The sequence below is a fragment of the Carettochelys insculpta genome, chromosome 2 (genome assembly GCF_033958435.1).
Source record: "Carettochelys insculpta isolate YL-2023 chromosome 2, ASM3395843v1, whole genome shotgun sequence".
Taxonomy (NCBI): domain Eukaryota; kingdom Metazoa; phylum Chordata; order Testudines; family Carettochelyidae; genus Carettochelys; species Carettochelys insculpta.
In genome coordinates, this window is record NC_134138.1 from 26,019,704 (window position 1) to 26,043,624 (window position 23,921).

The 23,921-nt window shown below is 42.4% G+C and overlaps 2 protein-coding genes across 8 annotated transcripts in view; both read left to right on the forward strand.

Moving 5' to 3' along the window:
• ATAD2 (ATPase family AAA domain containing 2) overlaps nt 1-10,177 on the forward strand; it is a 116,221-nt gene extending 106,044 nt beyond the window's left edge. The window contains exons 27-28 of the mRNA XM_074985623.1: nt 8,039-8,167; nt 10,010-10,177. Coding sequence (XP_074841724.1) covers nt 8,039-8,167; nt 10,010-10,060 — 180 coding nt within the window. The 3' untranslated portion in view covers nt 10,061-10,177. The remainder of the gene's footprint in view (nt 1-8,038; nt 8,168-10,009) is intronic.
• Nucleotides 10,178-15,986: 5,809 nt separating this feature from the next.
• ZHX1 (zinc fingers and homeoboxes 1) overlaps nt 15,987-23,921 on the forward strand; it is a 39,779-nt gene continuing 31,844 nt past the window's right edge. For 2 of the 7 annotated variants that reach the window (XM_074986699.1, XM_074986704.1), the window contains exons 1-3: nt 15,987-16,268; nt 17,412-17,512; nt 19,556-22,339. The gene's annotated coding sequence lies outside the window, so the exon portion shown is untranslated. The remainder of the gene's footprint in view (nt 16,269-17,411; nt 17,513-19,555; nt 22,340-23,921) is intronic. The other 5 variants (XM_074986702.1, XM_074986706.1, XM_074986700.1 and 2 more) reach the window with 5 other exon arrangements.

Consider the following 23,921-nt stretch of genomic DNA (forward strand, 5'->3'; position numbering starts at 1 on the left):
CATACTTTTGAAGGGTCAAGAGTCTTGCCAGTGTCAATGTGCGGCCTCCCTTCCTTTTTGGAGCGAAAGAATCTTCGCGGCTGGATGTGCACCTTACTACACACGAGCAAGTGGTCAGTGTCACAGTCTGCGCTGTGGTACCTACGTGTCACCCTGACATTACCTAAATGGCTGCGTTTGGTGAGGACGAGGTCAAGCTGGTGCCAATATTTCGATCTTGGGTGTCACCACGAAACTTTGTGCTGGGGTTTGACGTTGAAGAAGGTATTGGTTACGCGGAGGTCATGTTGAAAGCAGAGTTCAAGGAGGCACTGTCCGTTTTCATTCATCTTTCCTGTTCCAAACTGTCCCAGACAGGATGGCCAGCTGTGGTGGTCGCTGCCAACTCTGGCGTTGAAGTCGCCAGGAATGAATAGTGACTCATCGGAAGGTACCTCACTGATGGCAATGCTAAGTTCATCATAGAACTTGTCCTTAACTTCCTCAGCAGAAGTTAAAATAGGCTCATAGACGCTGAATATGTTGACCATGCCCACTGGTGTTTAAAGCTGGATTTTCAGCATTCTCTCAGTTCCCACATTTGGTGGTATGACTGAGCCAACTAGGCTGTTCCTGATTGCGAAGCCACCTCCATGTTCCCTGGTCTCTTCTGGAGGCTTCCCATGCCAGAAAAAGGAAAAGTCCTTCCCCTGAGACATCCAGAAGATGATAGCCTTGTTTCCTGGAGGGCCACGATGTCCATCCTCAGTCTTCTCAGCTTGTTGTTTAATGATTGGTGTCTTCTGGGGGTTACTAATGATCTGTAGGTCTTCTGTAAGGCCCGGAGTCATGGTCCTTGCATTCCATGTACCCAGCCTGAACGCTGGATTATTTTGTTGCTTGTTTGTTTTGCCTGGTGTAAGGTTAACGATCTACCTGTCGGTGATTCCCTGAGCCCCACACACCCAGTGGAGCAAGTGGACCATGGCAAGGCAGCAACTACTTGGCTGGGGGCTGCCCAGCTTGAGGCGGGCTGTAGCTGCCCAATGAGATCCGAAGACCTCTCCCACCGTCAGAAGCAACTCCTGGCGCCTCACTCTACGCCAGTCGAGTGCAGTGGCTTAATACCGGTAACTGCTGCTTCCCGTGTTGTGTCACCGCTCAGAATGCGATGCCGGAGTGTCCTCTCCAGGGCGCAAGCCTGGGCACGTAAGTTTGAAGAACCAGCTGATGCCCAGCAGCAGGTTTCCCCTCTCTCTGCCACTGATGTAATCCAAGGGAAAGGCGAAAGCCAGTACAGCTTGGCACCAGTGTCATCGCAGGAGCTGCCAGAGTGAGATTAAGCACAACCTCAAACTGCCTTAAGGGCTCCATCTCTGGATTTTTCCTCGGGGTTTACTCCCGAAGCCTTTCCCATGACTAGGTATCGCCACAAGGCAGCGGAGGTTTTAAATCAGAGTTTCCTTCTCCTAGGTGGGCGGCCTTCCCAGGCTGACAAGCCCCATCTGCCCAAAGCAACTGGTTTTAAGGCACCAGTTACCCGCCTTTGCCCCTTCTCCTGTCAGTGCAAACAATTTCGCCGGGCTTAGAAACTAAGCCACACGTGAAGGCCAGGAGCTGGACTTCAGTTTTCAGAGGCTATTGGAGACTCACGACATGGGAGCATTTTATAGATAGTGGGAGCTTATCCCTGCTACCACCCTCGGCTATGACAACCTTTGAAACCAGTGGAAAAGTACCACATTGAAAACAGGCTCTGCTCAGTCCAGTACAATGCAGATGTAAGTTCTATAACTTTCCGTCATTGTTGGTTTTTAATCCCATAACTTTCTGTAAGCTTTGTAACAGTAACTTCGTTCTGTAGATGTAGCTTTGTTTCTATATGGTTATGTTTTGTTTCATGAGTATTGTTTTGTAGCAGCTGCTAGGTCTATGTTAAATATTATAAGTTAATAAGAAATTGTTTATAGATACCATAAGTCTTGTAAGAAATCCTTTGCGTGAGTTAGGAAAGTGTGAATGTGGGCATGCATGCAATGGAATCAGTCCCTGAAGCCAGCCTATCTGGACAACTAGCTGACAGCAGCAGCTTGATGACCAGAGAATAATAGGAGCTGAGTCCTGCAAAAGAATCCACACAAGAAAGAGGAAGAGGCCACATAAAGAGAAGATCACAGTCCCATCTGCTGTTAACCTATGACTCATGGTCATACAGTCTTGAGACAGTGGTGATGACTCCTGGTCATACAGTATCCTGGTTCAGTGGGACAGGACAATTGCTGTTGGAGTGAAAAATATAAAAAAGATGAGTGCAAAGCTATAAGAACTCCTTTTTTCCTTCTTGCCATCACCACTCTGCAGGAGTTAGTCTTGGCTGGATGAAGGAGGGGCAGGAGGGCCCCGGCCCCTTCCCTCTCCCCAGGGTGGATGATTCTAACTGCTTCTGAGTACTACAGCTGACAAGAGAGCAAGCTGCCAAGGGTGTCATACAGTCGGCTCACTGCCCTGGATTCATGACTTCAGCCAGACACACTGGACCCACTATGTCTTGGCTTCTTCTGCTATCCCTGTGCAATTCTTTATCTGCGTGAGTTCACCTATGTAAGTGTCTGAGTGCAGGAAGGTGTGTGTGGATGTGTGCTTGAAAGCTAGTTCCCCTTTTCCTTTAATCTAATATTGGCATTTAATAAAATGCATATCAGTGTAACCCTGGGATGATCTTTAGTGTCAAAATAAGGTAACAGATTCCAGTGTAAAGTAGCCTGGCCACATATCTTTGTATAACCAACCATACTTTGGACTTAGAAGGAAAAACTAAACCCATTTACAGATCATTGTCTTGAGCACCCAGCAGTTATGTCTCTGGAATACTACTAATGGCCCTCATTAGCACGTCTAGAATTATAAACAAATCCACACTTCATATTTCTAACTTCACATACAAGAATTGTACATGCGCAGAAATATAATATACACATTCAGCAGATTGTAACTTTAAAAGTGATAGGTCACACCATACATTTTCACTGGTATGTCTAAGTTATAGATTCCTAGTCATAAGCCAATTTTCATAAAGCTTGGAGGGGGCATGACACTTTCATCAATTTCTTGTCATCGCCAGATGGGATTTTAATGCTGTCTCTCACTTCATCCTTCATCACTAACTGATGAGTTTAAGAACTTTTAGAATCTTACCAAGAGGGTGGCAGATGAGCTGCTGTGGATTCCCCTGCAAGATGTAACAGACATACTGCATAAGCTGGTGGATATTCTCCAAAATGCCTCTTCATCCAGAATTGCCCTCCCAATTAATGAGGTGATTCTGTATCCTGCCAAAGTCTTCTGAAAGATACCACCCTCCATCTCACCAATCTGCAAGAGAACTGACAAATCAATCTGGTGCCAGTAAATCCCTCTCAGAGGCAGATTTTTTTGTTTCAGCATCTACTACCCTACTTGATTGTAGTGGACCAGTTAATTCATATGGCAAACATCATGCCAAGACAATCCTAGACAGTCTGATTGGAAGACGCAAGATCTCTTGGGAGGAAGGCATGTTCCTCAATGACATGGCAACTTAGAGTCAGAAACTTCCAAGCGGTCATAGCCAAATGCATTTATCAATTATGGAAAACTCAGTGAGTTTGTGGAACATCTACCAACAGCACAAGAGGAGCAGTTCAGTTTCAGGCCATTGTCAGAGAGGGCCAGTTAGTAGCTAGAACTGCACTACCACTGGCACTGGTTATAATGGATATAGCAGCCCACTCAGTCTCACATGGCAGTGGTAATAAGGCAGGCGTTGTGTTTACACCTTTCAGGGTTATCTAAAAGAGCTACAGATAATAGTGGAAGATCTCCTTCTGCTTTAAAGGGCTCAAGTTCCTTGTAGATGAGACATATTCCTCTCTCCACATGCAGAAGGATTCTGAGCCATGTTACGCTTCTGGGGAATGAACACTTCTGGACAAAAGAGAGGATAAAATTTTCAGTCACAGCACCTCCTCAGTAATAGCTGTTACAGTGCAGTTACAAACAGCACGAAAAGCCCATAGTATGAAAGTCTAAGCAGCCAGCACCCGAGCTGTCTCCTGTAACCCCTCAGCTAAGCACTTTCGATAGGTTGGTGGAAGGTCTGAACAGCTATTCATTCCAACACCAGCTGCCTTCTGTGCACCTGTCATGTCCCTTCAGAAATTGGATGGCCTTCTTTCTCAACAGTTGGGAGAATATCACATCCAACAGATGAATCTTATATTGAAGGATTACGCCATTCAATTCACATCCCTCTACAGATTCCCTTGTTGCAAGAAACTGCTTTGCCAGTAAATAGATCTGTTATGCCTAGAACCAGTCCTGATGCAACTTGGAGGCAAAGGTTTTAGTCTCATTATTTCCCTCAAACCCTAATTTGAAGGGGTTTGGCCATTCTTGATATAAGCCACTCAACAAATACTTGAATGCACAGAAGTTCTAGATATTCACCCTAACAGCCATTATATTCAAGCTGTAGAGGAAGCATGTCAAACCCAAAGCCAACTCAGGGCCACACAAATGAAGACTGGTAGTTTTCAGGGCCACCAAAGAAAATGTACTTCTGTTGGAAAGTGGTAATTATTTATTATTATGGGTTACGTTTTAGGTATATTCTATAACTTTTTGGTCTTGCTTGAATATAATAAAAACAATTTTAATTGAGAATTTAACATGAGAATTTAATATGAATTTTATAATTTTAATAGTTGATAAAATTTGATATGTAAAATTTGCTTATATAATTTTAATTTAAATATAAATGCAAGGTACTTTTTAAATTTTTTATATGATACATACTTGATTTGTTGAAATAAAAACATGTATAGACAGGCTAATCAAATAGAACAGGCTTCTATTCTGTGCAGATTAGGGCTGAGAGAAACTGATCACAAACAGCTCAGTGGTGGAATGCCCCAGTGTTACCTTGCTAAAGGCGTACTTAAGTTGGAACATTTCCCTTGTACAGGGTTTGCTTTGTCAATCGTTGTGACCAAGTTTGAATCATGCTTTAGCTGATTTTCTATGTTTCCCTCTCACCTTTGCACAGGGTACAACACAGTGAAACCCCTCCCCTGCCCCAACAGCAGCCTCTCTCCCCATATGGAGATTAGAGTTTCCCCTACCTACCTCTGTGAGTCATAGAAGACATCACAATCTGATTTTTTTTCCTGCACAAAGGAAGCAGGGAGAAAGGAAAGAGGTGCTGAGTGGGAAGTTAGGGGAAGGGGTGATGCAGGGAGAGACCAAGTCAGGATCTCACAGCTTCTGTGGCTATTGTCCAAAGTACAGAAAGGACATTTCTTTTCAATTCCACCAAAGGAGAAACATTGCACTCCCCTCCAGTTTACCCTGCCCTCCTTCTCCCCCCACCCCAATTTCTCCGTACTTCCTTCTCAGATGTTCTGTGGTTTACAGTGCAGTCCCCCATTGCTGTGTTCTTCCCCATCCCCCTCGCATTTCAGGCTCTTTGGGGCTTGTATCCCCTCCACTGCAGTGCAGCCCCCATTGCACCACCTCTTGAGGCCTGCACTGGCACCTATTGCAATGCAGCCCCCAGTGCACCAACCCCAGGCCCCTTCAGCTTGCACTGCCCCCCTCCATGCACTATCCCCACCCCCCCCAGGTCCCTTAAGGATTACACTACTTCCCAGAGCACAGCCCTCAGACCCCATAAGGTGTGCACTGCACCCCCCCATACCCCTTCCCCATATTACCCTGCTTTGCACTCCTTTACTGCCCCTTGCTCCACCCTCCTCCTTTCCTCCTGCTCCCGCTGTTGCTCCCTACCTGCCTCTGCCCCAGGCTGGTGCCCCTCTCCACCTCAACCAAAGTGAGCTTCCCCACTGTGGCTCCCAGGGATTTTAATACACATACACCTGACGCAGACAGCCCGAGGAGGTGGAATTGGTGTTTGTCCTGCTCCCTGCTACTCGTGCGTGCCAGAGAAGGGCGTGTGACCGGGTGGTCTACACTTAGATGTTTTATTAACATCTAGTCGCGGGCTGCAAAAAAAATTGATTGGAACACAAGTTTGAGATATCTGCTCTAGAGCAAGGAGATTAGTTTTCAGTCCTTAACCTACAAGATGCCTTCTTCCTCATCTCAATACATCCATTTCACAAGAGAGTCCTACAGCTGATATTTGGGCAGGACCATTATCAGTTCACAGTTCTCCCATTCGGCCTCTTGGCTACACCCAAAGTTTTCTATTTTACTGGTATACCTGCAAACACTGGGTATTGTTTATTCACCTATATTTGGATAACTGCTTCCTTCTGGCTCCCTCATTGGAAGACACAGTATGAGCTGTCCAAATGATCATGTGCACAGTTGCACGGCCAGGTCTATAGCTCAACATACAGAAATTAACATGGACGCAACCTGTTGCCTGCATCCAGAGTCCAAAGGCACTCCATGAGCTCAATTTCTACTTAGGCACCTTCCTTAAAAGATGTCCCTATCAGAAATCTGTAGAAAGTGTTTGGACCGTTCCCCACACTTTCACAGAATATTCATGCAGTCACTGGAGATCTGGCCTATGACACTAACTTTGGCTCCTCGGTACTTTCTGTAATAACAGCATGCACTTCAAAGCGGGGATACTGCTGTGACATCACCTACAATAGAACATCCATAGGGACGCTACTCTACGAAAAGGAAGGAGTAACTCACCCTGTGCAGTAACAGTTGTTCTTTGAGATATGTATCCCTCTTGGTGCTCCACAGCCTGTCCTCCTGTCCTCTGCTTCATAGTTCTCAATATGTACTCCTGATGGAGTTCTGCACCATAAAATTAAAAATTCTGCATACACTGTTTGGAAGCTCTGAAAAATTCTACATATTGTGTCAAAATGACACCATATAATCACTCCTGTTTGTTATTTTGGTTTTCAAAATTCTATTAATATGCAACTACAAAAAAGATTTTCTCCAGGAGTAGAGAGTTGAGAAGCCTTTATGGCAACAAGTTCCAGCTGGAGTGTGCTAGAAGGTACCCAGAACCTAGACAGCTGTACTTCCCTCCCCCTAGAGCCCAACTGCAGGCAACCCACCAGGGCCCAGACAGCTGTACCTTTGTAATGAATAATACGAAACATTCAGCGAATCTTTCCAAGGAGGAGGATTTCTTGTTTCCGTAGTAGACCTAGTATGTTCATAGGTGCTTCAGCAAATGTAATGATTTTTACATGGGAATTCTGTCAAAGAAACTTAAAGAAAAAATTTTAATGGAATTTTGAACTTTTTCAGATATGACCCTTATGCTTACCTCAGATTACTGCCACCATTTCCAAAGAGTTGCAGTTCAGCACTTCAGAGTTTTGTTGTTGTTGTTTTGAGGGGGCTGATGATGTAACAGTGAGAAGACTCTTTCCTCCTCCTGTTCTTCTTTGAAGGACCAAAATGTCTGTGGCTCTTCATCCCTGAAAGGGACATCCTAACTGAATTCCTTCTGTTTGTTCCCACATCTCCTACACCACAGTCAAGTAGACCAAATGGGGCAAGTTGAAGACGCAGTCTCTTTCACCAGGAAATGTCTGTGAGCTTCATCAGCTCTCAGCCACTTAGTTATTTGACTATATTTCCTTCAGGAGACTGAGACTGAGGTGTAGCTTATGGCCTGACACCCACTCCTGAGGGCCCTGCATTACAGCATCCATTTTTCTCATCAAGTGAGGCAAGATACAGCTATTGCTGGAATAGCTTAGTCACTGAAGAGTCACTTCCTGATGTTCTGGGAGAAAAGTTAACTTGTAACTATAATCCCTCACATGGCAGCTGTGCTATTGGTGGTCTGGCTCAAAATTTCCAGGCTTCCTTTTGCTCTGAAGTATAAAAAAATGAACTATTTTTGCTTAACACTAAGTCATTTTTAATTTTTTCTGAAAACTGTTTTTCTTGCTTTACTGGTAACGATGCAAGAAAATAAGTTCCTTTGCCATTATTATATGTTCAGATTTTGAACATGTCAAAAGCCTATTCAGAAGATTTTAACAATTTTAAATGTATACATTTCCACCCCCAGAAGCTGTTAAAGATTGTAACTGAAAAAAGTAGAGGCTACAGTATATTTCACTTGGAAAAGCTTTATGCAATACTCAGCCAGTGTATTTATCGACATCGCAGAGACTATGACAAGACCAAATTAATACAGGTAAAAATACTTAAATGTTAAATATTAAATAACTCTTTTAAATAAATGTGTTCTATTATATAACTGGTGTGAGCTTCCCTGATGTAAATTTTCCTGTTTCATTTTCACTAATCTTTCCACATTTTAGAAGCAGCCTGATATAAATTATTAATCTCAGTCTAACAGACAAGTATCCATATCACAAAATCGCCATCATATTTGGACAAATTCAGCAGACAAAAATTTTGATAGACTGTCAGAAAGGATCTTCTGTTCTGATTATGCAATAATACAATATCTCCTTGGATCCAGACCATGTCCTGAAATGAAAACCATTCTCAACCCAGAATCCATTTGTAGTGATGTGTTTCAAGCGTGGAGGTGGAAGTCATTTAGAACACTGGAGGGCTCATGGAACCCAAGCAATGCAGAATGCACAAATCTTTTGGCCAGGGGCGGTGGGGGGGGGCCTGTTTTATGTTTTTCTCTAATCCAAGAAGGAAAGGCCTGCAGATTGCCTTAGTATTATGTTGGGAAACATGCTGGTTGAACAGGCAGAGAGAAAGGTCTGTCTTATTTCTTGTCAGGAGACAGAATATCTGAGTGTGATGCCATCTGAATAGAGTAATTCCTTTGTGAAAACAATCAGTTATAGGTAGGACAGAGCCAGAGCTGATATCTAAAAGTATTGCCTTTGCAAATCAACCCTTGACTCTCAATCTTTCCCTTTATTTTGGATATGTAAGGTTGTGTCTGAAGCTTAGGTAGGAACTAAATGTCAGTTAAGTGACTTTTATGCCATTGATAATAAAATTCTCTATGTCAAGAAAGGGCTGTGTGTTTCATGTGGCAGGGCATGTAACTGCAGTATAGATATGCAAAGGCAATACATTTGGGTTACATCTACACAAGAAGAATCTGTCTACAGAAGTTACTGTCGGAAGAGATGTTCCAATAAAACTTCTGTCGACAGATTGTGTGTACATATAAAAGCAGATAATCTTTTGACCTGCTCTGTCGACAAAAGGGCACTGCAGAGTGTCTACATGGCTTTTTTGTCAACAGTTTCTGTTGACAAAACACATTGGCTATGTTGACACTACAGAGATCTTTTGAAAGAAGCCCTTCTGGAAGATGTCTTCCAAAAGAACTTCTTTCGAAAGAATGCATCCACACACAAAAAAGCGGATCAAAAGAGCGGTCTGCTCTTTCGAAAGAATGGGTCAGAGGTTGAAAAATCAGGCCCCCCTGAGGACTGCTCTTTCATGGGAAAAAGGGCCTGCAGAGCATCTACATGTTTTCTTTCTAAAGAAGGTTTCAAAAGGGGGCATTCTTCCTGAAATGAGAAAGGGAGAGTGATTTCGAAAAGAGTGCCATATGCTTTCGATTTACTTTCGAAAAAACAGTGCGTGTGTAGGTGTTCTATGGGATCTTTCGCAGCAGACCCCTTCTTCGGAAAAATCTTTCGAAAGAACTTGCTAGTGTAGATGCAGCCATTCTCTCTCTCTCTCTCTCTCTCTCTCTCTCTCTCTGTGTGTGTGTGTGTGTGTGTGTGTGTGTGTGTGTGTGTGTGTGTGTGTGTGTGTGTGTGTGTGTGTGTGTGTGTGTGTGTGTGTGTGTGTGTGTGTGTGCGCGCTCCATGAGTGTTGTCAGCAGAACCCCAGTTCTGTCGATAAAACTCTAGTGTAGACGTAGCCCTTGGAGAAAAAGAACTACTGGTGAGTAACCTTTTTCTTATTATAGTTATTTTAGCTGAGCCTTTGTCAAATGTATACAATGGTTAGTGATGTTTACACATCTTTTTTTTTTAAACAAATATAAGATTTCCAGCAGTTTCCACTCATTTTTTCCCCCCTCTTTCAGGAAATGAAAAAAGAAATTGCAATCTTCAAGCAAACTGAAGATCGTACCTAAAATAAACAGATTTTTACCTTTCTAATCTATTGCTTTAATTTTATGTTCCTTTGTTGCCTGTGCATAGTCAATATCAGAATGCATATACCTGTATAAATAAATATATTAAAATATATTGAGACAAGATCTAGTAAGGTCTTTAAATTATTTTTAATTGTGTTTTTATGTTGCCATTAGTATGACAAATAAACTGAAAAATAATAATATGAAAATACAAAGTAACAAACTGTAAAATGTTTTGAAGAGAAGTATTTTTTATGTAACTAAGGAGTTGTGTAATGCATAAGCCAACAGGAAGAGTTCCAGATTTGCTTGCAAATTGACATAGCATTTCGTGATTTTTGAGATCTGAACTATCCAACCACTATATGCATTACGTTGTGGGGGAGGGTTTCACCCTACAGAACATATATCCGTATTGTTTGGTGCTGTGTTACTGTATTAAAAGTTTGGTTATCTAGTTGATTTTCTGTACTGTAACCACAGGAGTCAAACAGGAGTTGCTGAATCTTTGATATCCCTCTCCCATGTGCTTAAAGCCGTAACTTCACCATGGGGTGGCTCAAACAGAAATGTGGAATCTTCAGTAGTTGGAGCAGCAACGAAGGGTCCTGTGGCACCTTATAGACTAACAGAAAAGTTTTGAGCATGAGCTTTCGTGAGCACAGACTCACTTCATCAGATGCTGAAGTGAGTCTGTGCTCACGAAAGCTCATGCTCAAAACTTTTCTGTTAGTCTATAAAGTGCCACAGGACCCTTCGTTGCTGTTACAAATCCAGACTAACACGACTACCCCTCCGATACTTCAGTAGTTGGGTGAGTGGCAGTCAGCTTAGGATGATACTTCTCCTTTAAACGACCTGGGGTGAATTTACAGTAGGAACTAACTTGGACGTTAACTTGGAAGTTAGGCACTATGAAGTAGCCAGCAGAGTCTATGCTCATTTTTCCCTTACTTCAAAGTCCTTACTCCAGTCCCGGGAATGGAGTAGTGCCCTACTTCTAAGTTTCAGAGGGGTAGCTGTGTTAGTCTGTATCTTTGAGAACAACAAGAAGTACTGTGGTATCTTATAGACTAACAGATATTTTGGAGCATAAGCTTTGGTGGGCAAAGACCCGCTTCATCAGATGCATGGGCGTGAGGGGATGGTTCAGAAGACGTTTACCAAGCTTTCCTCAAACTACACTACCCACCTAAGGAAGTGAGGAAACAGATTGACAGAGCCAGCTGGGTACCCAGAAGCCACCTGGTACGAGACAGGCATCACAAGGAAAACAAGAGAACACCACTGACCATCACATACAGCCCCTACCCAAGGCCTCTCCAGTGCATCATCAGCGAGCTGCAACCCATCCTGAACAATGATCTTTTGCTTCCACAGTCCTTGGGAGGCAGGCCTGTCCTCACCTACAGGCAGCCTGCCAACCTTAAACAAATCCTCACCAGCCACTATAGATCACAAAACAGTAACTCTAAGCCTGGAACCAATCCCTGCAACAAACCCCGCTGCCAACTCTGCTCACATATCTACACCAGTGATATCACCATAGGAGCTAACATTGACCATACCATCAGGGGCTCCTTTACCTGCACATCTACTAATATAATATATGCCATCATAGGCTAGTAATGCCCTACTGCAATTTACATTGGCCAAACTGGACAGTCTCTGCGTAAAAGAATAAATGGACTTAAGTCAGACATCAGGAATGGTAATGTACAGAAGCCTGTGGGAGAGTACTTCAATCTCCCTGGTCACTCAGTAGCAGATTTAAGGGTGGAAGTCCTGAAACAGAAATTTCAAAAATCAAATGGAGAGAGAAATTTCTGTGCTGCAACTTATTTGCAAATCTGACTCCATTAACCAAGGATTAAACAGAGACTGTGAGTGGCTTGCACCTTACACAAGGAGCTTCTCTGCCCTAGGTGTTAACATCTCCACATTAGACTGACAGTGGGCTATACCCCTGTCTTATCTGACCTGTTTTTTCCTCTCTTCATACATACTACTGATAATGGGCCTTTTCCCCCCTGACTGAATAGACCTTGTCAGCTCTAGCCCTCCCTTTTAGTGGGACTCCACTGTTTAAATACCCCTCTGAAACCACCCTCCGACTCATGCATCTGATGAAGCAGGTCTTTGCCAATGAAAGCTTATGCTCCAAAATATCTGTTACTTCTAAGCTGTACTTCAAAGTGAGCAATTTCAAAGTTATTTTTGTACAGACAGCCCAGGGGAAAAACATATACACAGCATCCAGAAAATAACCTTTATAACTCCTCTAGGTCAAGAAGCCAGTGGTGGGCAATGAACTCACTAATTTTAATTTTTAAAAAAAATCTGTTTTTCAAGCATTATTAAATGCAAGATTTCCTACACAAGCCTATTTTGAGAATGTCAGAAGGCCTTAATGGAGATTTCTGGACTAAAGCCAAGTATTAAAAGCCCTATAGAACACAAAAAATACTTCCTAGATTTTGGAATCCAAGTTTGGTGAAGCAGTAGTGGTACCAATGAAAGTCATCATTGCACCTTCAGAAAAAGAATTTCTTTTGCAAAGAGCAAAAAATAAATCCTAGAAATTTCCAAATCTCACCTATAGCTATTTCCTACGCCACATAGTTGGTTCAATATAAATCGCCTTACATCACCTTAGTTGTGTACTAATATTTTCCTCTAGCTGGCATAAACACCCCATTATGGTGACAAAGTAAAACCACCTTCCCTATGACATGCAGCTATGGCTGACTCTGATTCCAGACAGTGCATAACCTATAGCCCCCTTCCCTGGGTAATGACCACTCTGGTCACAGCTTTAAATTTCGTGAGTCATGGGTGACAGAGACTCTATGCCATTCCCTCCAAGTCCCTTGTGTATTTTTGAAAAACATTTCCTGATTTTCCCTCTTATTGAGTGCACCTCAGAGCTCTCCCTTGTCTGCAACTGTGTACAGCAAGCACCGTGTAATTCATAGCTTCTGTAAAACGATCTCATATTTACAAATGTTCTCAGACCCAGAGAGCAGTTCAGAACAGAACACTAGTAAGGCTGACTATTAAAAGTACTCTCAAAGCTTCCCTCAACTGCATAGCTCCACATTAGGTTGTTGCAACTGTCCTTGTGTCTGGCAAAGCCACTCCACCTCCACCCTAGCAGCTGTTTTCCCCCTATGTATGACAGCTGTTACACAGGACACAACAATCAGCTATTGTCATGGGGATGTTTTTCTCACTGAGGTCCAATCCTGTGAGTAAATGTTAACAGCATTCCTTCAGTCTTCCAAAATCATTCAGTGGTCTGCTGCACTGAGAGCGGGCAGATTACCATTCCCTTGATTCTGTCAAGGTACAACTTCATGAATAAGTGTTAGACTAGGTCCCCCAAAATCACTGTTCGGATTTCAATACCAGTAGTACTCTGCAATCAGGAAAGAAAGTCCTGCTTGCAACTTTCTGAACTACCCTTTGTTCTTAAGCTTCATCCCCCTTCCACAACTAGTCCACACTGATATAAGTGAAATCCTTGATCAACCAATCCTTGCCTAACCTTGGAATAGCTACTCTTTCTCTAGATGTACTCCTTAGCAAAGTGGGATGATGCAAAAATAGATATGTGCACACTGTCTATCCCCTTACCACACTTCAGATACATCCACTATGCCCTTGCACCTTGCCTGTACTGCGTAGCAGAAGATTAGTAGCCCCTACATATTTGCATGACAATAGCCCACACTGGATTTTCAAATGGTAAATGTTTTCCCACTGGCGTCCTTGCAGTGGAAAGCTCAGAACATAGATCCAGGAATATGTATGGCCTTCCACACTGGAAAGTTCTACAGCCATTGCTGCTTGTCATCCCAAACCTAATCCTGCCAATTAGTGCTCTTTTCTCAAACTTAGAAATGATGCACTACCATCTGCAGCTGCTCCATGAATGCCACCCACAGCCTTGTATTGTTTTTCATTATATCTCTTAGCAAACTATCCTAGAAGAAAATGTCATGCCCATTGTTGCAGTGCTTCCTACCAGTTTGCAAGTACAAGGGAATAATGTATCCTGTATTTGCAATGTTAATGACAATAGTGACCGTCACTTGTCAATTCCTCACTTTTGTCAGAGATGGCAGAGACCAAAAAGGGCTTTTTAAAAGGCATAGTAATTGTGGTCTATGGAGGTCATTATGGGATAGAGAACATTTCATTCTGAGATCCCTTGTTCCTGGTTATCCTGGATAAGTAATTTCTATCCCAAAAGGTATCACACCATGAAGTAATACAAGAAACACTGTGATACCTACCCATGGTGTGTGGATTTTGCGTCAACTCAAGGCCTCCTATCAGTACTTGCAATGCTAAAGGAAGTAAGTAGTTTTATGTTCAGGTGCTCAAAAGTGTTGGCAGCCATATGCTGATGTAACTGATGAACAAGGATTGTAGGGTAAAACTTGGTTTTAATCAAGCAAACCTTGATTGTAAGCATGTCCTTGCTTTGAGTATGACCAACCTTGGTTTCAAATTGTGGTTGAATCTTTGTAGTATGGGGTGGCTCCTGGCTGTATGAAATACACTAAATCAGCAGCAGCCAGTCATCATGTATTCTGTGCATCCAAATGTACAGGTCTGAGGATGTTTGGGAAAACAGAGTAATTAGTAGTGGAGAACGCAAAGCCGCCTCATCCCTCACTGTGAAAGCCAGCATAGCAATCTTGGTCTTCCTGAGCATCAGTGGTATTCCAGAATGGTAACAAAAAAAATCTGAAACTAAATTTCCTAGGGAAATGTTGCATTTTCTACCCATGCTAACACAGTTCTCAATATGACCAGACATGAGTGTCTATGACAGCTTGAAATTTCTGTGCAAGAGGGCCTTTTTTGCTACCTGCAGCACCCCAAGTTTTAAACGTCTGTTGGTAGAGGTGAAGGCTTAGGTTGCAAATTACTAATCTAAACCTATTCATGGACAAGTTTCCACTCGGTACCTGTTCAGAGAAATAGTCTTTGGCTGAGTCCTGGAGTTTCAAGCAACAACACTGGATCACCTCTGAATTCCACAAGCAATAGGTATTACCCATTTGTGATGAATGGGGAAAGAAAGGGAAAGAGTTAATTAGCACACATCTCATTCTGAAAAAGACTGAACCAGTTTTTCCTTACACGTTAACAAAAAAAAGTCTGAGGCAAGCACAGGCATAAGACATTTCTGCACAACCAGCTGAAATTTGGTGAAGTTTTAAGTCACGAAAAAGTCTTATAACGGAAAGTGCAACGTCACATTTACCATCATTGCTGCTCCAAGCTCTACTGGTAAAGAAACTAGACCACTACGGATGCATTCTTTTTTCCTCCTCGATGGTCAGCTTTAAGAGCACTTTCCACGCCTTTCAGTGATTCTAAAATAGGAAAAATGTTCGAAATCCAAACATTGAGGCGCCCTGCTAATGTGTAAACTAGAAAATGAAACTAATTGGCTTGTTTGCTTTTATTCATTTCAGACGCCACCAAGCGCAAATGGTGAAAAGGAAATTAGATTAAAATAGTTGTGATAACGTGCCTGCTGCCTTCCTTAGCACAACTAGATTACAACTTGAGAAAGGAGAGAGAGAGAGGGAAAAAAACACGCAGCGTTGACTCAGGGTGAGATTTTCCTCTTGGGTCTCCTAGCTCAGCAGCTCCGGGGGTGAGAGATGTGTGCGAGTCATCATGTGATCACTAGTCCTCCCGTCCAATCTTGCTCTGATCTCTATGGCTGGAATGGAACGTCACTGTGACCAATCACAGGGCAGGCTTCTGTTGTGCCAGCTTTATAAATGGTGGCAGCTACCACTCCCCTGCTTCACACGCAACGGGAGAGGAGATTGTATCATTGCTGGAGCAGCTCCGCCCCTCCCTCCCGCTCTTGCATGTATGATTGAGTGAGAGGGATACATACACTGCCTATTGCTACACCTCCTTCCCACACTCAGATCATGGTATAGATGCACAGGGACCAAGGGGAAATACAGTTTTAATTTAGGAATCAAATCAGGGTCTGTGTACTTAGGGTGGGTATAAAGTGTTGGGTGAGTTCAAAGTTCACAGTTCAGCTACCTACCCCTCCCCAAAAAAAGTGCAGTAGTTTTTGAAATGCAAGATGGCGACGAGGCAATAGGAGGAGGAGGTGCAGACACGGGCTGAGTGGGAGAGAGGCAGAGAGCTGCACTTCAAGGTAGGGATTTTAGCATTCTTTGCTTTCTCTGCTGAGGAGTGCGGGGCAAGTTGGAGTGTGTGAGCGAACCAGACTGAGTGAAATATCTCTGTGGCGAAAGCTGGGAGCTGTTTCTCACACACACACTAATACCTCCAGCCATTGCTTCTGTAACTGAGATTTGAGAAGGATTCTCCCCTTCAGTTTGTAGTCTCCTTATAATGTGGGCGGGGAGGGGGGGTAATGGGGTCACCACCTCCTCACTGCCTGGCTTAGTGATTAGCTCTGAGGAAATTACTACTACTCCCACCCCCAAAAAAGAGAGAGACGTTTCCCCAGGGTTTAGTCAGAAGCAATGAGAAAGGGAAAACCCGCGGGAGGGAAGGGGGTTCTAACTTGTCAAATACGGGAAAGGGGTGTCTTCATTAAGATGTTTTGATACTTTTAAGATTTTAACGTGGGAGGGGTTGAGTGTGTATTTCTCCCCATCCTTCCCCCTCCCTATTGTTTGTCTGCAGCTGATGAGACCTGTGTTGTGCTTTATCCCTATGGTGCTTTAGAGGAGGCCCTAATTACAGTTGTGGGTGGTGTTTTGAAAGAGTTTGAGTGTTGGGTGGGGAGAGCAATACTGAAAAAAAAAACTCATCACAGTTTTGAAATTTACAAACCTGATTATCCCTGTCCCAGTTGAATGAGATTCTTAAATTTCCTGGGGAAATGCTATAAAATCCCTCATTGTGACTTGTTTTTTGTTTTAAACTGCTGTAAAATTGCTGAAGAACCAGGGAGAGAGATTTTCTTCTTTCCTCATTACGTACTCTTCCTTCCCATCACCAAATATGAGAGTTTGGCTGTGGTGCAGCAAGGATCTGTGTGTTTTTTTGTCTTTCACAAATGGTGGAGGAAAATTGGATGAGTCAGATGAACAGCAGCATTGTGAACTTAATTTTCATAAATTTGAGGGCCCCGAGATGTGTGCAATTTAATATGCCAGTATTTACCCTTGTGGATATCTTAGTTAACCAATAGTGTCCATGAGAACTAATCGTACAGTACTATCATCTTATAATGCAGAACAAATCAGAGATTCAGAAGATGAATCATGTAGCAGTGTTTACAGATGAAGTTTGTGACATGTCATTTTTATTTTGTTTCCTGGGACAGACACACTCACGTCGACATTCTGATTTTCAACTCTTCCCTATATCAGGATGCACAGTAATAAAGATCCAAGGCAGTGTCAATAAACTGCTTACTTTGAAAAGGTACCGGGCCTCTGGCAGGTGTCAGAACACCTAAACACTGGTGTTGGTAGGCACCTGTGCTTTACTGCTGAACATTTAATTTTTTTGGGAGGGCAATTGGTCGTACCAGTGATGTAGCAGTTTACCTTTATTTGACATTTAAAATATAATAAGATGGGACATAAATGAATATTCATCCAGATATAATAGCCCTTATTTTAAAAATAATAGCAGAAGTGCACAGGGAGCATGTTGGAAGTATTCAGAAAAATGAATTTCATGGCAAAAGCTGCAAAGTGCAATCTAAACTGTCTTTTTTTAAAGGTGCCATGATGAAGAGGTATTAAAACCACGCAGTTTAGACCAAAAATATATTTTGTTTACAAGGATTTTACAAAATCTAATAGGTCAAAAATATTTTTCGAGTAGCTCTATAGGTGATATGGCCAGAAGGGACCACTATGATCCTCCTGTACAGCACAGACCACAGGACTTCTCAGAATTAATTCTTGCTTGAACGAGAGCATATCTTTTAGAAAAACATGCAAGCTTGATATAAAAATTGCCAGTGGTGGAGAATCCCTCACTGTAGGGATTTAAAAGATTAACCAGTTACTTGGTAAGTTTTAGCCTTACCCGCATGCTTACCCAGTAACTAGAGGGTCAGGCTAGAGCAACTCCCCGTCTTCCGGGTGTGGCACAGCAGCCCCAAACACCGGGACCCTGGCCACTGTGTAACGGGCCTCTGGAGCTTGAGCAGCCCCACCCATGGAGGACAGGCTGGACGAGTCCCTTACTCATGGTGGGTTGGCCGGCCAGTGGGACCCTGCCCTCAGCAGCCCCTGGCTGGAGCAGCCCCTGCCTTAGGATCCCAGCGGCTCTGCACCAGCCCTCTGTTAACTGGTTAAATGATAGGTTAAATGATATAATTTTAATAATCTAACCAGTTAACGTTTTAAATGTGTATTTATATCCCTGCATCATAGCCCTTGGTAAAATATTCCAAGGGTGATTTACCTGGACAGTTTAAAAACTTTTGTTTGAAGCAGGTCTTGTCTAGTTTCAACTTCTAGCCATTGGACCTTGTTGTACTTTTGTTAGAATGGAGGGACCTTTCTACTTCCAAATTTCTATTCCCCATTTAGATACATCTAGACTGTGACTTAACTTAAATCACCCCTTAATTTTTTCTTTGACAAAGTGAACACACTGAGACCTAGAGTGTGTCTCTCTCTCTCTCTCTCTCTCTCTCTCTCTCTCACTAGAAGACATGTTTTCCAATTCTTTAAAAATGTTCATGGATCTTCTGAATTCTCTTCAGTTACAAGTATGCTGCTACTTTAATTGTAGGAAGCCAAAGTGGATAGGGTAATCCAGTAGTGATCACTCCAATGTAGTAAAATAACCTCCCTAGTCCTCCTTGATATTCCCCTGTTTATACAGCCATACATCACACTAGCCTTTTTCTGTGAGCCTCCTTCAGCTGATTGTGAATCATGATCTACCTCCAACTTCTTTTTCAAAGTCATTGCTTCTCAGGATAGAATCTTCCATTACTTCGTCATTTTTGTATGACTTCACATTTTGTTGTACTGAAATACATAGTCTTTGCTTATGCTGTTTATCAAGCAATCCAGATGGCTCTGCATCAGAGGCCGATACCCTTCATTATTTATAAATCCCCTGATCTTTGTGTCATCTGCAAACTTAACCTGTAGGTATTTTATGGTTTCTTCCAGTTCGTTGATAAAAATATTAATTAATTTAGGACCAAGAACTAATGCCTCTGAGATCCCCCCAGATATGCACCCACTTTATGATTCCCCATTTACAATGATATTTTGAAACCCATCAGCTACTTATTAGTCTACATAATGTGCCATTGTTAAGAATAGTGATGAAGTATAACACTACCCTTCTCCTCCGAAGAACGGAATTCAAATTTGGTTTAAGATCTTCAGTGAAAGTATTTGGGTCTTACCTGAGTTCCATGTTCATAGTGCAAAAGTGCAACATGTCCAGTCTTGTAACCTGCTTTTGACTCTCTATATTTATTGATTTCAGTGGGAGTTGAACGCGCTGCAGATCAAGTTCACAGTTTGTAGTCATTGGTCAGAAGAATCTTGGGGCATGGATGACTGGAAGTAATGGCTGTCAATACGGATGGACAGTACTCAGTGGGACAGTTTACGTAGTGTTGTCCTTTCTTTGGTGTAGCCAGCGTTACTGTTCAAGTGTCACGAGCATCTTATTAACACCTCTTTGGGGAATGGTAGGAACAGGAACTTTCTAACCAATATAGTAAAAGTGGGGCCTAATAATGTTAGGAGACAGGTTGAGGGGGAAATCTTGAAACTATTTGCTGTTCATGTACAAGAGAAGTCAAGACAGTGGGGTTTTGATGATGCATGGTGATGAACAGAGGCTGCTGTTCACCTTTCAAGGTGGATCAGCACAAGTTAAATGTCATGGCAGAGATCACAGAATGAGATTTGGCCTACACTGTAGGGTTAGGTTGATAATAGAGGGGTTTACCTAGCAATGCATAACACTGAAGAAAAACAAGATTAGATCTTAAGAAACAAAAATGTATGCAGAGTACTTTATTTACTAACAACAGTAGTATTGTACACTGTAAAATTATACTGTATTTGCTGTATTTATTTGTATTTACTTTCACTATACTGTACTTATGGAAAACCTAACTAAAATTTACTTACAGTTAAAATGCCAGTTATTTGAGAGTTTCAGATGATAGAATGTCAAATATGAAAGAGTTTACTGTAGGCTGATACTGTGTCAATGGAAACAATTTGTTGCTTACATGGACTATTTCTGTCTCTCACGAACCATCCCACAATGCCACACGCTGATAATACAGTCATCACATGCACTCCTGCTAAAGATGCTGACACACTGTGCCAAGTTTGTAGATTCATAAGTGATCCTTATGTGAAGTAAGAATCAAAAGTCACTAGCTCCTGACACCCAATAGTGTTTTCAGCCCACTGATTGCACTGACATCACCCAGTTATTTGTTAAATAACGTGGGTGAGATTTTCAAAAGAACTCAGCATCGACCTAGCTCTGTATTAAGTTCGACGGAGACTGTAAGTAGAACTGGATAGTTATTTAGGTCTCTATCGTGCAATTGCTGAGGACACACAGGTTCATCCACACCGAAATCTGAGCATTTGGAGTGGTTGTAATGGATTTTCACTCACAAAACATAAAGCACAAAAATAAATATCCAGGCCTTCTGTATACATCATCATCATCCAACGCACGTGTGTGTATGCGCGCGTGCACACACACACACACATACACACAGAGTAAAACCCTGACTTATGCAAAGGTTGCGTTCCTGGGCAACCATGCATAAGTCAAATTTCGTGTGAGATGGGACAGGCAAAGAGCTAATGCAGGGAGCAAGGCTCCCTGCTGCCTTCAGGTCCCCACCAGCTGGGGCTGCGAGTGGTGGAGGGGCTCGGAACTGCAGTGAAGATGGTGGCGGCTCCATGCGCCTGCCAGCTGGTGTGGCAGCGCTGCTCACAGCGCTCACCCTGCTGCTCTCGCCGTCCCAGTCCGCGTTTTCACAGCTCCAGGCAGCCACTGGCTGGTGTGGTAGTGCAGCACGCATTACTTACCCTGCTGCTCTCACTGCTCCAGTCCGTGGGATCAGGGCGGTGAGAGCAGCCGGTGAGTGCCACGAACAGCGCCGCCATGCCAGCTGCTGGGCGCCCAGAGCCTCCACCATCTTCACTGCAGCTGTCGACCCCTTAAAGTTTTCAGATGGGCAACAGCTAGCAGAGGCGGGTGCTGGGGGTGCAGCTGGGCCTGGCGAGAGGGGTGGCCAGGTCATGCTGCAGGCGACAGGGATGCAGCAGGGCCCGGCAGGAAAGTGCAGCAGCCAGGCAGTAACTGTTGGTTTTGACTCATGTTATTCCAAGAAATGTACAAGTTGAAATTGGGTGAGTTGGGGGTCTACTGCTGGGGAAGAGACTTGCACTTCAAAACTTTAGGGATTTGTATATGTTAGTTAACAAGTGTTACAATTAACTCAGTCTCTTGACAACCAGATTCCTCCCTTGACATCTGTGTTTTAAAGTCCGCCTGCAAAAACAAGGATGCAAAATGGACATATTTTTCCTTTGGCAGTTACCTGTAAAGCTTGTCAAATATTTTAATATATAAGGATTTGATCCAGCTGAAATTGTGTGTGTCCTGCCGCAAAGGGGGAGCGTGGGTGATTACTGGCTTTTACTCAGTGAGTAGAGTCTTCTCTTTCCTCGCCTGTAAGCACTTAGATCTCAATACTGCGATGAGCTTCATGCAGATGGACCACTGCATCAGCTTTGATCTTGTTGTCAGACTGAGGCTCAAGACCACTCGAGCTGGAATAACTTCTCTGTGCTGTTTTGCCTGGAGTTGTTCAGTGATTTCCACACAAGACAAGAAAGTAAAAAAACTTACGCAACCATTCCATTTTGAAACACCCCCTTTGATTATATACATGATTCATTCATATAGTATTCATCAGTTTCCCCAGTGGTTTGACACTTTTCACTAGACTACAGTTGCAGGTTTTTGCAACATTAGATTTAATTTCATAAGTGGAAGTCTTGGGAGTTACAAAATCATTTTTATTACCCAAGTGATAGCATGGGTGAAAATAGAGTCAATCTTAAAAGTTTATCTTTGCCCCATATTCATTTTTAGTTTGTAATATATAGATGAGGAAAAGAGGGTACCCTTTATTTTAAACGATTCATGCTGCCTGAAAATGTAGTGCTTTCTAATTGTGTATTGTTTTTCCCAGTGGAGGATTCAAACAAAAGAAGAAAAATGGTGAGTTTTCCAAGAAATCCTTGGCATACAGGGTTATGGAAATAGCTTTGAATTTTATAAGCAGTCTTTCCAATTGTGTATTGATTGGATATAAAATGATAGTAGTGCAATATGCAGCTTGAAACAAAGAAGACATTTTGTTCATTTGTTATTAGCCCCCTTTTTTTTAAAGCAAAAAACCAAAGTGGTTAATTTTTCCATAAAACCAGACTTGCAAAATCATCATGAACATTTTTTAGTCCATCCACAAAATCTTTTTACTCACCCGTAGCTTGATGGTAAAAAAAAAAAAAAAAAATGTAATATTGTATGTGGCTGTCAAAAAAAATTACTCGCCCCTGGCAAGTGAGCCAGTAGAATTTTGCAAGGCTGCCTGCAACAACAGATGCGTCTTATTCCCATGAGGTTCCCACAGCCTGCCTGTTTTCTTATGCTAAACTTGGACAGTCTCACAGATGTTCTATTTGAATACCACGCCCCTGTTTTATCCTGAAATGATTTAACTTGGTCTCATATAATTATGACATTAGATTTATCTGCCGCATCTCTCCCTTTCCCAATCGTACTACCTCTTCCCCCACCCTACAAAATCACCCATCTAATACTGTGGTATAGAAATATTTCTTGTGTCCACACGGTGGGCTGATTTTAATCAGTTATTTAAACCAGCAATCAGGAAACCTTGATTTAAATAACATATTTTAATCTTGTTTTGCATTTGTATTTTTTAATTATTTTCCTCACAACAGGCTAATTCTCTTTAGCCAGTATAATTTGGTACTTCCTTTTTCTAACCAAGAGAAGACACTATGTCTGTACACATTTATTTAAACAGTTATATAGCCTAACATAAATTTATTCAGATTCTTGAGTTTTACATTTTTATTGTGTTAGAGAATGGTGAATGATCCATATCTTTCTTACTAAGTTATTTGTTATTTTACTCAAATTTTGTATCAAGCTCCACTTGCATAGAAAGTGGAATTTAATAAGGCTATGTATACATAGCAGTGTTATTTCAAAATAAGCTATTCCAGAAGAGATTTTCCAGAATAGCTTTTTCTGAAATAATGCTTCTACATACAAAATGCATTTCAAGATAGCACTCAGCTATTTTGAAATAAAGTGTCTACGCACAATAGAGCCTGTTTCAAAATAGAGCCTGTTTCGAAATAGAGCCATTGGGCGTGCTATGGCTTATTTCGAAATAGGCTCTATTCTCTGCCTACACAGCCCCTATTTTGAAATAGGTGCTGTTCTTCATGGAATGCAGTATACCTGTTTCAAAATAAGTTGAAATAACTGCTGTGTAGACATACCCATAAAGTGCACAAAACAGCGTTTTAAAATCTTAAATATGCTGGACTCATGAGAGAGAGAAGTATGTTTATCAAAAGATGCTTTGCTTTTGAATGAATAGATTTATCAAACCAGTAGTTCTCAAATTGTGGTGGAGTACGACTACCTTGCAGGTGGGCTGTGAGACTTGGGTTTCATTCCCTTCTCCCCCACTTGCTGCAGTAGGGACCCCTTGCTGGTGCTCCAGCCCCACACTCCCTCTTCACAAATCTGGAGCGCCTGT